General features: G+C 40.5%; 1 protein-coding gene across 10 annotated transcripts in view; it reads right to left on the minus strand.

Annotated features, from left to right (window-relative positions):
• Nucleotides 1-326: 326 nt before the first annotated feature.
• Nucleotides 327-15,537, minus strand: part of MEE44 (Nucleotidyltransferase family protein) — a 73,465-nt gene continuing 58,254 nt past the window's right edge. For 2 of the 10 annotated variants that reach the window (XM_087374727.1, XM_087374735.1), the window contains exons 15-19: nt 8,274-8,472; nt 1,838-1,944; nt 1,542-1,703; nt 844-1,096; nt 327-747 (exon numbers count right to left, since the gene is read on the minus strand). In XM_087374727.1, the coding sequence (XP_087230853.1) occupies nt 8,442-8,472 (31 nt within the window). In that variant the 3' untranslated portion in view covers nt 327-747; nt 844-1,096; nt 1,542-1,703; nt 1,838-1,944; nt 8,274-8,441. Of the gene's footprint in view, nt 748-843; nt 1,260-1,541; nt 1,704-1,837; nt 1,945-8,273; nt 8,473-9,577; nt 9,829-15,537 lie in introns of those variants that run through there. The other 8 variants (XM_087374728.1, XM_087374730.1, XM_087374729.1 and 5 more) reach the window with 8 other exon arrangements.

The following is a 15,537-nucleotide window of genomic DNA, read 5'->3' on the forward strand; positions in this document are numbered from 1 at the left end:
CTTTTCTAGTTTTAATATTTCAGATAGCATTAATTCATCGCTTTGCTGTTTAGTTTTCAACATCTTAGGACAAAGTTCAAACCACCCCCCGCACGCCCCGTGCCCCCCCCCCCCCCCCCCCAACACCCCCTCAAGCAAGCATTGTGTCTCAGTGCTAGACCAAGTATTGCCAGGGCATCTTGTGAAAGAATTTATAATCTAATGCTTTTATCTTTAAATCATCTACCTCCACATATAACAGACTGATGGAAAGGGAAATTAGATACTGATTTCCAAAATCAAAATATCTATTGAACACCATCTTTATTTCATGAGGTTTTGGGGCTTCTGACTTCACCTGGTGAATTATACACATATAGGTATAGCATCCTCATGCAAGCCATCACATGCCAACATTTGCCCACTGTCTGCTCATGTTATGTTTTTGTCCTGAAAATTACTTAAGGCAGTGAGAATTACTTTCCCACACCCAGGTTTTCTTATGAACTTCATACATTTTAACGCTCCTGATCCCTCTCTCTCATCCACACCAGGAGTGTGCTCATCTTCCAAATTTCTTGTATTCAACCAGCCTGGTTGTGGCAATCTTATCTCCTCCACTTCTTATCCCCGGTGTTGCCATTTGATCAGAGAAAAGATCATGAAATGGTCCATGAATACGGAGGTCTGCATATGGCACTATCTGCTGTCACCTGCAGGAGCTGACAGTGAGATGTAGGTGTTATGTTTGTGATTCAAATCCTGGACCTGGTGGACAGAAAACCAGGCCATCAACAACCAATCCAAAGACCTCACCTAATGCCATATGAAATAAGACAGCACACAATCCAGATCACAACCTACTAAAAGAAAAGTGCATCTATATTCATCTTCTAGTTTACTGTGGCTCAGTCAAGTAAACCCTTCTGGCTGTTGTATATATAATGGTGAAACTATCCAATATTCATACTATTAGGTTACTTTGAGAAGTCTTGGTGCTTGCTCGGAAATGTTTTCAGCCCATCAACTTCACTGCCTCCCTCTCCTCAATAAAGGTGATATCATGCAGTTCTGATAGTAGAGATCAAGGACACAAATGAACATAATTCGAATGTACCTGATGCATCACAATGTCAGATTGCTTGGCATAATGTTTATTTCCATCAAGTCCACTGCAGTCGCCTCATTTCATCTTTCTCTCTCTCTCTGGGGAACCTTCTGCTCTCATGCATTCATTGAAAATGAAAAAATCATGTTTGCAGAGCAGTGTACATCCTCACCTATGATGATGCAAGTCCCAACAGCGACATTTTCGTGCCAATAATTACAAATAATTCAGAATTGGATCTTTGTACAATCCCTCATGTCATCTAGAGTCTTGTTTGCACACAAAATTTTAACAAAAAATGATAGGGCGGAGTATTTGCAAAAGCTCTCATAAACAAAACAGGAACTACATCACTCAGCCCAAAAGATCGTTCCTTTTGAAATGCCTGAATATCATTCAATACAAAACTTCTGGAAATGCTCAAAGATCATCACTTATGGGGCACAAGTCATACCTTCCACAAATAATCCATCCATCCCTCTGCATATGCATGGATTCCCACAATCCCTGAAATACTGCAGGTATCTTGTTGCATATAGAGCCCTGGTTCTGAAAGAAAAACCAGATTTGGAAAAATAGTTTGAGATTTATGAGAAGCGCAGGATCATCAGAGGTCCTGCAAGAGCACCCGATGTGGATGTTACTGTAACTTTGAAGAATACATTGTATGAAATTACTTCTTGTAGGGGATACACAACATTTCAATGTTAGATGTAGATGCTAATACTAACAAAAAAACCCAGGACTTACCTATTTTGCAGTTACAATCGAAATTGCACTGTACTGTGGACGAGTTGATACTGTGGCCTGCCTATCACCCAGCCAAAATACCGGAAACCTTATCATCCTCCTGCAGACTTGAAACAGGATTTACAATGTTCCATCAATGAGTAAAAACAGAGGAATGGGAAAGAACATCAGCTGCAATATAGAAATTATAGGCCGATCCTGCAAGTAGTCCCATTTATAAGGGGTGCACTACATGATGCACTTCATTCTATTTCTTTGACTCTAACAAATCTCGTGCTTCCTTTAGAGACACATGAAGACATTGGCAAAATTGGTGATTCGTAATAAAGTTTTTAAAAAAGGTGCTTAAACTTCAAAGCTTCAGAGATTTGATTTCCTGAGCCACATAATGACATGCAGATATATACATAGGTAACAAATAGGTGGAGCAAGAACTTTTATTCAGTGCTATATAATGATTTTATAACACACATATTCTAAAAGTTTCACTAAGGCTTGCAATTCATGTCATAAGGGGGAATGATTATTTAAATTGACTAGGGTCAGTTTATGAGTTTAATTTACAAATTTCAATCACAATATATGGATAATTGCAACTTACAACTCATCCCAACACATTCTACAGTCCTTGAAGTTGCCTTTGACTCATGCATAGAATTCTCTAGCGTTCCCTAGATTACTCAAGGCATCTCAGATATATGAAAGAAAAGGCAAGATTGCAAGAGTAGAAGTAACATAGCCAAAGCATGCAGGTATCCTCCTATACAGATACTGATATGTCATCCTCTTCATTATGCCTGCATAGCATCTTCTTCGATAAGACCTTCACTGCATTATTGTCAACCTGTACCTCTATAGGGATCCTGTAGATCTGCTTGAAATATGCAAGCATAAGATTCACAAATAAAATAAAGGTCCCTCACCCTGTTGTGAATAGATACTTTCCATTAAATAAATGTGTAATGCCCTAGTATTTATCCCACCTATGCACTAGAGGTGCAGTCTTAGTAGCGGGTTCTGGAGTAAAAAAGTATTGTGTAGCTTTTGCAAAAAATATGCTCATGCAAATAGGCTGAATTCCTCGCATACAACTAGAGCAGCAAAGTTCACAAATGTCACAAGGATCCATATTTTGATGAAAAAGGCTTGGTAAGGATAAGAGCTCCATTTGTTGCAAAGTTCAAAGCCAATCATGACTCATGTCTATATCACTCCCAAACAAAGAACAGAGAATGTAAGCTATTACATGGGTAAAGATGCAGGTCGCGAGGTTATATTGGGGTTGCCTACTGAGGTTTTTAATGTGCTGATGCCTCAAGCATAGTTCCAACCAAACGTTACAAATGTTTGAAGTATGAGACGTTTATAGACCCCCTACTAGCCCTCTCTTGGAAGCATAACACACATAGAATGCCTTCAATAAGAATATTCATTGTAGATGGTATACCCCGCCCCCCCCCCCCGGCACCCCAAAAACACACACACACACACACATCCCGCACCATATGAGTTTGATCCAAATGTTTGCAAACATTTGTCTCATGAAACATGCAAGTATGGTTGGAACTATGGCCCCAAGTACTACGAGATCCAGGCTGATACCGCTACTTATTTGACCAAGAATTTCTAGATATGAATTAACTGTCAACACTTTGTTGCTCTCTTTGTATCTGAGATCACTTTTAGTTTCAAATTGTCCTAAACATTTGAGGGTGTGCTAAGAACTTTTAGTTCCCCTGTGAGGGGTGTTCTCTCATAATGTAACTCGAATTACATAGAGAGAGGCATTCAAAAGCAGATCCACTGGATACATCTATGTCCATAGTATCAATCGAGCAGGACACATCTCAGCCTACATGGTTTACACCATGATCAGAATGGAGTGACACCGATGGAACAGGTCGCGCACACAGTGGCGAGGTGGATTTGGTTGCAATATCTCGTGCTATTTGGACTTAGGCATGTAGCCAACAAGCACATGCAAACACATAACCTCTTACGAGAACAATCACTTCTCGAGCAACCTTGTAGTACAATGAGAAAGAGAAATAGAGAGTTTCTCGCACTATGGAGTGCAAAGTACAAAAGATTTCAAACAGATTGAAAAAATGTCATCTTTTGCAGTTTAAATCACTCCACTTGAGTGTGAAAGTTGTGATTTTTTATCCCCAAAAAAATTCATGAAAATTTTTAACAATTTTGCCTCAAATCTGCTTTTTGCAAACAAACAAGTTCACATTTGCAAGAAATTACAAAAATTCAGAGTTGTGCAGGTTCTTTTGCAAACATTTGGGGGCTTAAAGCTATTGTTGCAGCTTTTTGAGTCTAGTGTAGACTTAGGGCAATTTTTACATATATTTGCAATCGGTGTGAGTCAGATTTTTAGAGCAAGTTGCAAGCATTTTCTGGATTTTTGTTTGTGGAATAATGGGCCAGCAAGGAGGAGATGCCTTTGATGTATTGAATAGGAGGACGTGTTGGATGGAACTAGACACTCCATATGGAACCTTATGGCAAAAATATGTTGGTTTGTCAGAAGTGGACAGCAAGCTGTTAGACAGCAAACTATAGGACCTTCGGCTCCCACAAAAGATTAGAGGTGGGATTCATGTGATGATCAGCCCTAGCAGTGATCTCTATGTCAATCAAGAGATCCATCATTCTTCACGTCCGTTCATGAAACACTTTGTAGCGTGCATGGAAGATTCTTGAGACCATGTTTCAGGCCAAGCATGAGGCAAAAGTTTCTTTTCTCAAAGATTCCTGAGACCATATATCAGGCCAAGCATGAGGCAAAAGTTGCTTTTCTCAAAAAGTTGTTTTTCTCAAGAAGGAGATTGAGAATTTGGAGATGCATGAAGGTGACAGCCTGGATGATCATCTTTCAAATATCTAGGATCCTCTGGAGCAAATCCTAAATATTGATCAAGTCTTTCTTAACTGATTTCTAGGACTTTGTCATCATTGCCAAAGACCTACTTGGGGTAATGCTTAGCCGCTTACCTTGAGGAGTTAGTGAGTTTATTGTTGCAGGAGAAACAAACGAGGAAAAATAAATATTCCTCAATGCATGGCAATGATCTGGCATTTGCAGCCCATGACAAGGGAAACGGCAAAAATTCAAGTGCTTTTCAGTTAAAGGCTGCTTCAGAACAGTAGTCAAATAAAGCAAAGGTTCACACAGGGCAGCCCAAGAAGAAAGGAAAATGCCACTACTGTAAAAAACCAGGTCACTATACCACAAGAGATTGGCCAAAGAAAAGAAGAAAGAATCTGGTTTGGCTATTGCTTCCTCTCCTCTACAGCAACTGAAGCTGATGACTCAGCACACTTTGTGCAACTTTTATCGTTTGCAGTTATGGTATATCACATGTTGCATATCTCCTTGAATGTGAATGTAAAACAAGTCACATGCAACTTTGACAGTGGAGCTTCAAGACACATCACCTCCAGGAGGGAATTGTTTTGTGCTAATACTTTTTGCCTATCCAGTTAAAGGCATGGGTGATGTCAGATTTGTGCATTTCAAATCTGCCATGCATGAAAGGGAGTTATGGATGCCAAGTTTGGGCATCTGAATTATGGGAGCCTAAATATGGTATGGTACAGAATATGCCTTCTCCAGTCAAGAAATTGCAGCTCATTCAGAGTCATCTGTGTGGTCCCATGCGGACACCATCTTTTGGAAAGTACCTAGTAGCCCATATTTTTTCCGGTATGCAAGTATGGAGTAATTATGGAAAAAAGCCCCTGGCTGAACCATACATGGCCCTAAGAATTGTCATACTTTCAAATGTAAAATGTAGGACATTTTTTTAAGAAGTTCAAGTTTCACGTTTCAACTACTTAAGCATTCCAAAAATATATATTAAACCATAAACAGATTATAGATCTAGATCCACTAACATTGAAAGACTTGTCACTTCATGATTCATCATTCGCCAAATACATCAATGATCAAGGATTGAAGAGCCATAAGGATTAAAACTAAAAGACAAACGCACAGGCAAGGTAGAAGAAAAGCGAAATCAAAATTGTCAAAAACGAGGGCATTCAACATAAATACCCCCCCTTCTCCCCCCTTCGCGGGTAACATTTGAAATGCCATTTTATACGTCTTTTTTCAGACGTTTGCAAACATTGGTTTTCCATACCATACGCGTGCGGAAAAAACTATGTTGTTGATGATTTCTCCAAATTTGCTTGGGTTTACCCATTGAAAGCAAAGTCTTAAGTACTTAAATGTTTTCAGCATTTCGTTGCAATGGCCGAAAATGAATCAATTTTCAAGGTGCAGACCCTCCGCACAAACAGAGGGGGGGGATATGTGTCAAATGCATTAAAAGCATACTTCACAGAAAGGGGATAAAGCATTAGTGTACTATGCCATACACACCACCAATGAATGGTGATGCTAAAGGAAGAACATGAGCTTGATGGAGATGACAAGATGCATCATGAGGGCCAAACATCTGCCTTATAAGCTTTGGCTTGATGTGATCATGTGTGCAGCACACATTCTGAATAGGTTCCCTATGAAGGCTTTGAAGACCGCCACTCCAGTTGAAGACCGGTATGATAGAAAGCCTAAGGTTGACTATCTCAGGACTTTTGGTAACCTTGCTTATGTTCATGTGCCTTCACAAAGGAGAGGCATATTAGATGACAAGGCTGTCAAATGCATATTTTTGGGTTACAACAGTGGCAATAGGGGATATTCTATCCATGGAAGCTGAGAATATTTGATAGTAGCAATGTTTTTGTAGAGACATTCACCTCTTCCATGTGCTGAATTCCATAGACAGATAGCAAGTAGCTCACATGATATATTTGAAGGTTTATTTCCATTGGACACAGAGATCCATGAAGACCAGCAACTTGTAATGCCTAATGGACAGCATGTTCAGGTAGAAAATCAGCCCATCACTAACCGTAGTTAGGGATTAGACTGTGGTTAGGGGGAAAAACCTCTAAGAGGGAAAAGTGCCCCTAACCCACTTATTACATTACATTGGCCACTGCCTAGAATATAATAATAATTCTAACATTATAAACATAGAAATGTGCTAGCTGAATTGGCACAACCACTAGCTGATCGCAAAACTATAAGCAAGGGAAAGTAATCATAAGCAATGAAATAGGGGTCAAGCAAGATTTTTCAGATTGTTCATTGATGAATTGGAAGAATGGATGAGAGACTACAGTGGAGGGGAGTCCAGATTGCGGGCTATGCCCTACTCCTACTCATCTATGTGGATGATATGATCCTCTTTGCAAAGGACAAAAAAGATATGCAGGCCCACCTGGATGCATTGGGCGAATTTTGCAGACACTCAAGAATGCAAGTAAATTATTGCCAAAACAAACGTGATGGCAATCGGGACATGAAACAAACAAATGGCATTCATGTTTGAAGGGGACCCTTGGAAGCAACCACCTCATACAAATATTTGGGACTTGGAATGAGTGCGTGGAAAGGAGAGTCATGGGAGGGTTGAAGGAATTATACTACTTTCAAAACAAATGCAATAAGGCACATCTATGGGGCTGGGAAATGAGAAAGTTTCTGTACACCATGCTCATACAAACAGTAGTGCTCTAGGGTTGCCTAGCCTGGGCACCCAGAGATCAAGGGCATATTGGAAAAGACCAAAGACAATCCACAAATGTTTTCTCATCGGTGAGTTAGGGGTTAAAGCCCAAACTCTATACCCTCCTTCTTGCAGAGACGGGGATGTTACCTATTGAGGGGAAGGCATTATAACAGTACATGGCATACCTCAACAAGCTCGAAAAGATGGATGCAAGCAGGATCCCACGAAAGGCAATGGAGGCCACAAGAACCACAGGGTGGCACAAAGAAGGGGCTACATGGATGGAATAGTGGGAAATACCGGCTGCCCATATCCCATAGTGTGGAGAAGAAATCAGAAATCTGGTCAGGCAAAAAATACTACAGAGATTATGGCAAGACCCACAAAAGAAAATGGATGACATTATTCTATCAAAGTTTGCATTGAGACCACTCCACATGGACAAAAAAATGTATATTAAGCACCTTTCTGCATTGACAAAATGGTCTAAGCAAAATTCCCTGTGAACAACTATCAGGGGAGGTAAAATAATAGAATTGCATGCCTTTCTGCCTTACAGAGGAAGTTGAAAGGGGAGGTAAAATAATAGAAATGCTGTTTAAGAATTCAATGTTGAGAATTATTAGAAGGCGTAAAAAGTGTAGAACTACATGCCTTTCTGCCTTACAGATAGAAAGAAAGAAAGTCTATTAATGTCCACAGGAGACCAACAGGTCCATGCGACAGCAGAAAAGCAACTAGTACATCACCTTTTAGGGAGGGCACATGGCCTCCATGAACCGAAGAGAAAGCGAACAGACCAAGTTTAAAAACTTCACAATAACACCAGATTCAATCCCTACCTTGTGTGTTGACCATGTCTGTTTAAGAAGCAACAGATGCACGAACTGTGGAGTACAGGGGAAATCTCCTTTTACTGCTCCCCTGTTAAAGCACAGTCTCACAATGATAGTTTGTTTTCTACCAATAGCACCCTCAACTTGTCAATTCCTTTGACATCTCAAACTTACTTAAGTTTCATAAAGACGATTACCATTAAACCTGCCAAAAAAAGATCCTCAAAGTGAGACCCTCAAGATTAACAGCTAAACTTGGATACTAAGATGCTTTGTCCTCTGATACATCCAAAAGAAGACTCAGTGAGTGCAGTCACAAACCTTCAAGCCTTAAACAATGCCATGATAGCATCAACAAAAAGCTACTGCACCATTCATTACATCAAGGCCCCCAAAAAACATGTCACTTATGCCTTACAATCTCAAAAACCTACAACCATTGTGGAGGGACAGTTCATCAATTCACACGCTCAACCAACAAAACGCAAGTGCAGCTGGTTGTGCAACTGCACTGCATTAAACGTATTAGCATAAACAGCTCAATAATAATTTGTATGTCCACTATTACAATAGAAAAACATATCAAGATTATTCCCAAACATGGCATTACGAAAACAGACAAGCATACAAATTGTCAACACAACTTATGATTGAGACACTTCTTAATTGGCTGGTAAACAAACACAGGCTTCAAATCTAACTATGTTACACCCATTCGACCATTTCAGAAATAGTATGAGGATGGATATTCCTTTGAGATATAGGTTACATTTACTTTTGACCTTGTTTTGACTTATTTGACTATATATACCAAGTGGATTGAGTTAAATTTAGATGCTTTGGATTGTGACTGTGGTGACTAGATCCGCCACCCTAGGTTGAATACCAGGGAAGGGAATTGCTTCTAGGATTTATGACCAGGTTAACCCAAGGTCTAACTGCTCATCACACAATTGTAAATGCAAAACAGGCAATTCATCAGCAGCTGAGCTCTGGAAATGGTGTGACAAGGGTCCCCCACTTGTCACTACTCCCGACTGTAAAACACATAATAAATAGAAGCTCATGTAAGCTGTTTAGACTAGAATTAGGCCTTGGTGTTAGCTTTGAGACAATTGTACTTGAGAGATCTAAAAGAGACATCAAGTCCAACCAATCATGATTCAAGGATTATGACTAAACATGGGCTAATCATTGATCTAGGTTGAGCACCCCCTACATGTATTGAAGAACGGCTGCCCAAGACAGTTCCATTCAAATTCCAGAACTTCCAATCCTCTACGTACCAGGCTGCCTATGTTGACTTGCTCTAGCCAGCTCCAACTTCCAGGTGCCCATTGCCTCAATTCAACATGCAAAAAGCCCTCTATAAATGCACTAGCCATCTTCCTGCCAGTCACTGCCAATTGCCCCAGCAAAGCTTGCCATTCCTTGCCTGCATCAAATGCTCTGTGCTTCCACCTTCATAGTTTTCCCTATGCACATTGCATGTCGTTAGGCAGCCAGTCGTCTTGCTTCAATCATCAAACACTTTCAAGCTTCTTGGCTCCAGTTGCAATACCTGCAGCAGACCATAACAGAAACAAAACAATGGTGCAGCCAGCAAACCCTGCACCAACTACTCTGTTAGCGGCGTCTAATTTCTGCCAATAAATAAAGCCAGCCGTTTATGCTGTCCAGCAGGCCATTGATATCAAGCACCTCCCAACTGCCATTTGGGCCCAACTGGAGCACTTCCTAAACTGCAACATTTTCCTCTATGTAATGAAAGCAGTTACCTTCTCATCCAATATCCATTTGCAGGCCGTCCAATCTCTAAGAGTGCTCAGCTCACGACAAGCAGGGCAAGCAAAAAATTAAAATTAAAATAAATGCTCGAAGAAACATTGAAGCAAGATGTTGAAGAAATAGAGGTCCTCGTCAAAAGCCACAAGGGTAATAGTTCTCCTCAAATTCAAAGAAGGTTTAGATGTATCTTTTGACAAGAAAGTAAAACTGCTTCCAGGGGTGGTGACCCCATAGGCTCCCAAATTGTGTGTAAGATTTTCTCCCCATCCTTCATCCCCTTACTACTCTGATTTCGTATTTCTCATTAAGATTCATGCATCAACTAGATCTTTGCTAGGGCATACCTTGGGTCTTTTGGTATGTTCAAATTGCTCTAAAAGTTGAGTCTAAAACTCTGTTGGTATCTCAAATGCTATTTGATGCAATTCTTCTTCCTTTTTCTTTTTTCATGAAGAAGACTTCTATTAAGTATGACAAAAGCCCCAAGCGCAAATGCTCAAGGCAAAAGTACACCATGTGTAGCATGAGAAAAACCCTAGAAAGTCAAGCCTTGCTCAACAAAAAAGCCATAAAGATCAGGGCTGAGGCTGAAAATGCCACCTCAAACCTATAGTGGCATCCAAAGACAAAGGAAAACCTCGCCATTTCTTGAGGAATATATCCCCTTGGCAGAAGCAGCCCTGGAAGACCCATGCATACTTGACCAAATGGCCATCAAGTGTGTAAGATGTCTGTCCAAATACTGGCCAAGGTACGAAATAGGTGGACCTGGAAACCATCAATACCTCTATGCATCTGGATCTCCAGATACCCCAAGCTGAAATGCTCACTATGAGCTCCCAACTAGTGTCCATCAAGGCAAGTGCAGGTCTATAGGGAGAGGAGGGACCAACATCCACAAAGCATAGCTCAACGCTAAACCAAAGAAGCCCAAGAGCAGCTATGCATCTCATAAAACACTTGAGGCCTGAACACAAAGAGCCAAGCCACTAAGCCCCACGTGATGAAGAAAGGGGAGGGAGCAAACCTTCTCAAAAGTCCCACAATCCCGTTCGAGACAACCCTGGCCTGTCTGCAATCGCACAGGCAATGAATGGACTCCTCAACACAGAGGCAACATGGGCAAGGAGGGGAGTTCCAAACCTGGACCACCCACTAATGTACTCCTCCATGAATAGAAAGAGTAATTTTCCTATTCTTGAGGGACTTCCAAAGCCTTCTCTTTAATGGCCATTTGGGCGAACATACAGGGAACCTCCAAGACTGCTACTGCTAGGAGGGTTACTTTTCTCAGAGTCTGAAAGGATTGTCCTTTCTTCTCTGACTCTCCCTCAGGGATGAGGTGGCATTTTCAGCCGCCACCTGGGTTTTTTATTTCCTCATTCTGAGCTGTTTTTTTTTCTCATGCTTGACATGATATACTCCCACACTTGAGCTTGCTCTGCGGTTTTTATTCATACTTAATGAAGTACTTTTCTTGAAAAAAAAAAACTGCAGATTTGCAAAATATGAAACACCTCCCAGTGAGAGGCTCTAGAACATGATGTACTCCCGCACTTGAGCTTGCTCTGCGGTTTTTATTCATACTTAATGAAGTACTTTTCTTGAAAAAAAAAAATGCATATTTGCAAAATATGAAACACCTCCCAGTGAGAGGCTCTAGAGGGTATCCAACCCTTAACCATGATCTGGAACCTCTTGGAGCAATGTAGTGGAAGAATGGGAGGTTCTTCTCATGGTTTCTTGCATTAATCCATGTATTAAATCCTAGTAATTTAGCATCACTAGGGAGTTGAGGAGCAAAAAAGAGATTGTAGTGATAGCAGAGAACAAGAATAAGTGTATTATTTGAAGTGTTAGAAGTAACTATCTCATCTACAAGAGGCTTCCCTTATATAGATAAGAGCCACACACGAAAAGGTGAGTGCTCCAAAGCGCGTGTGCATGAAGAGGTGTGTACCTCTAGTGAAGGGTGCAACCCTTGATGAGAAAGTACATTACAATGTTACAAATAGAAGTGAAGTTGCCCCATCTTGAAGGGCATACCGTTTTACAAGTGTCCGTTCATTGAACAATTTAGGACAGGAATACATCATAGATCATGACATCCCCTCCCACTCAAAAGAAGATCTTGGTGGAAAAGATGAACTAATGTAGAATGGATCATGTCTGATGCTGAAAATACTGCTGTAAAATCTCAAGGTACTGCCATATCTTCATTGATCTACCAAGTAGCATTAGAATCATCAAGATCGTGCCACTCAAGGAGGAACTCAGTGATAAGTGGATGTTGTCTCTTGTTGTCCATGGTCCAAAATGCACTTGGAAATGAGAAGAACATCGTTGTCTTAGATTTCTAGAACATAATCGCCTGAAGGTAGAACATCTTCATCACCTAGAACACATGCCGAACTTCAATAACTTGTCAAAGATGTTGCTAGTCTTCGATCAAGGATCTGTGAAAAAGTAGGATGTCATCCAAGTAGACGATGAAAAACTTATCGAGGTATGGCCGAAAGACGTGGTTCATAAGAGTCATAAATGTTGATGGGCTAATGTTTAACCCAAATGGAATAACTAAACAATCATAATGTCAGCACTTTGTGCGAGACGCTTTCTTATACTGATCATCTTTTTGTATGTAGAGTTGGTGATGACTTAAACGGTAATCAAGCTTGGAGAAATGTGTTGCATCATGCATGTAGCAATGTACCAAGGTATGGTCGGAAGATGTCGTTCATAAGAGTCATAAATGTTGCTCGGGCATTACTTAACCCAAATGGCATGACTAAACATTCATAATGTCCGTACTTTGTGCAAGAAGTTGCCTTGTACTCATCACCTTCTTTTATGCGGATTTATTGATAACTTGAACAGAGATCAATCTTGAAGACGTGTTGCATGTAACAATTTGGTCATCATTTCGAGGCAATGGGTACTTGTTCTTTATGGTGAGCTTGTTTAGAGCTCTATAGTTAATGCAGAGGTGCATAGACTTTTCTTTTTTCCTAAAGGAGTATAGGGGAGCCAAACAGACTATCTTTGTTGAGTAAATCTGTAACTTGCCGTTCAGTTTCCTCATTAACCTGATAAGGAGGCCTTGGCAATGGAATATTGCCAAGAATGAGTTCAATTGCATGGTCCACTAGTCATCAAGGTGATAACTGATATTCGGTAACTCCTTTGGAAATATATCCAAATAGGGCTAGAAAACGGATGGGTCTAATACTTAGAAGGATCTTGCTTAGGTGTCTCTTTGACTGAGTAACCCACAAAAGTCTAGTTTGAACTTATCGCTTTCAAACCCATTTCCTTACTTGTAACAACAAGACAATGGGTGTAATAGGAGCATCCCTAGAGCCAATTAACTCATAAGTTACTATTCTGGACAAACTTGATCGTGTCACTACGAAAACTAATTGGACAATATTAGTCGTAGAGCCATTGTTGTCCAAGGATGACATCATATCATGTTGTCCAAGGATGACATCATATCATGAGAGTGGCGTGACATTAAAATTCAACTTGTCCATGTATTGTTCGATATAGAAGGAAAATTGCTTCACCCATGGTTTGCACAAGAAAGTAGTTCTATTTGCAAGTTCGATTCAGTACTCAACAAGACTAGGCCTCTTATTCAATCTGAGTTGTTGTACCCAGAAAATCGCTAGAAAAATATGTAAGCAACCATTGTCAATCAAGATGGTTACTGAGGTACCATGGATTAAGCCTTATACACAAAGAAACTGTTCGACCAAAGGAATCTTCCGAGTTGGTAGCAAGGGTCATATAGATGATATTGGCTACTCAAGGTGCTTTGCCTTTTGTATGATGTGCTGGTATTCTAGATGAGGAGAGGTGCTCGGCTCCATATTGGAGTTCTTCTTGGGTCATTTAGGACAGTCAACCATTGGCGATTGCCTGTACAGATGGTGCATAGTCCTTTGGATGAATTTCCATTCATCTTGTCAGTCCTCTAGCTGCGCCTGTCAAGTACTGAGGGCGATCGTTGCTACATTGGGGTCAAGAAGAAGAAAAAGCATGAGCCTGCTTCTGTTGTTGGCTTAAATAAGGCTTGTGAACATGTATAAGAAGAAGTATAAGCTTGCGTCTGGCTTGAATATGATTATGTAGATTATGAAGGATATAGAGCTCCTCCTCCGACTCCTCTACTCCTGCCATGCTCCCACTCCTAGCTAGGCTGAGCTCCCATGGCTTAGCTTAAGGGATTAGATATAAGTCTAGAGCCTTCAATAAGATGATATTGTTCAAAATGAATCCTAGGAGTCCCTCCCTAGCCGTTGTCAAGTCTTACCAAGCTGCTGCTCTAGGCTTGTTTTTTCACAAGCAGAGAAATTAGCATCATTTTCCGAGGTTTGCTTGGATCACTACAAAAGTCAAATAAAATTGTATTCCTTAGATGATGATCTACACTTTTGTCTTATGAGTCAAAGTTAGATTCTTCATTTATTGAGCGCCAAAAGTGCTGCAAGAATGGTGTAGACTATCATTTTTTGGTTCTAAATGAGTGATAGAAAAAGAGAGAAGCAACCCTCCTATGCTGCAACAGTAGCATCTGCCATCAACTCTCATTAGCACTAGGCAGAATGAGCCCTACTTATTCTCCAGCAGCGACTTCTCCTTCTTACAAAGGAGAACAATGAGCTGAAGCGCAGATTTAAGGAATTAGAAGAAAGAGTAAACGCTACTGAGCTCAAGATGAACAAGCCAACTCCCTACTCAGCTTTAGATGAGGAGCTAGTTTCTACTCGGATGAAAGGGTTCCACAAAAAGCTTAAGGGAGAGATTCAAGAGAAATTTAAAGGAGAGTTGAAAAGCCACAGGATGAGAAAGAAGAAAGGAGCAAGGTGAAAGGCATCTCAACTCGAAGAAAATCAAGAATGGAGGACTACCAGATAACTAGAATATGGTAGAAGGTACTGAGAGTGAGACCCTCAAAAAACTCAGCAAAGCTCTACCAGAAATTGATCGGGAATATGCAAATTTTGACATTGGTCAAGAAGGAGCTCAACCAGCACAAGAAAGAAAAGAACACGGATTCTTTGACAACCCAACAAGTTGAAAGAATTTCCAGTGTGGATTACAGAAAAAATCACAAAAACCTAGCTAGCAAGCAAAGCTTCAGGGCTTGCAAAGGTGAAGGCAGGCTACGGCCAGAAAAAGGAGGTAAATGGGTTGTCTGCCGAGATGGCAAGGCACTAATCAGGGACTTCAAAGCTAAACCAAAAATACTCTCAGTCTATAACTGACGTATGATCATCATTTACTTTCTCTTGTTCAGTTTTTGGCTTTTCCACTGTACAGGTTGTGAACCAGTTGCAATCGAAACTTCAAGTTATCACCTCATGTCTTTTAAAAACATAATATTTTGCTCAAAGAATAAGGCTTGCAAAACTTGTTGGAATCTTGATTTGGTCCAGAATCTTCATTGCTAAACCTTGTTTGGATATGTTGGTATCCT

Source organism: Dipteris shenzhenensis, chromosome 5 (genome assembly GCF_047967505.1).
Source record: "Dipteris shenzhenensis isolate YYH24624 ecotype China chromosome 5, Dip_SZ_1.0, whole genome shotgun sequence".
NCBI lineage: Eukaryota > Viridiplantae > Streptophyta > Polypodiopsida > Gleicheniales > Dipteridaceae > Dipteris > Dipteris shenzhenensis.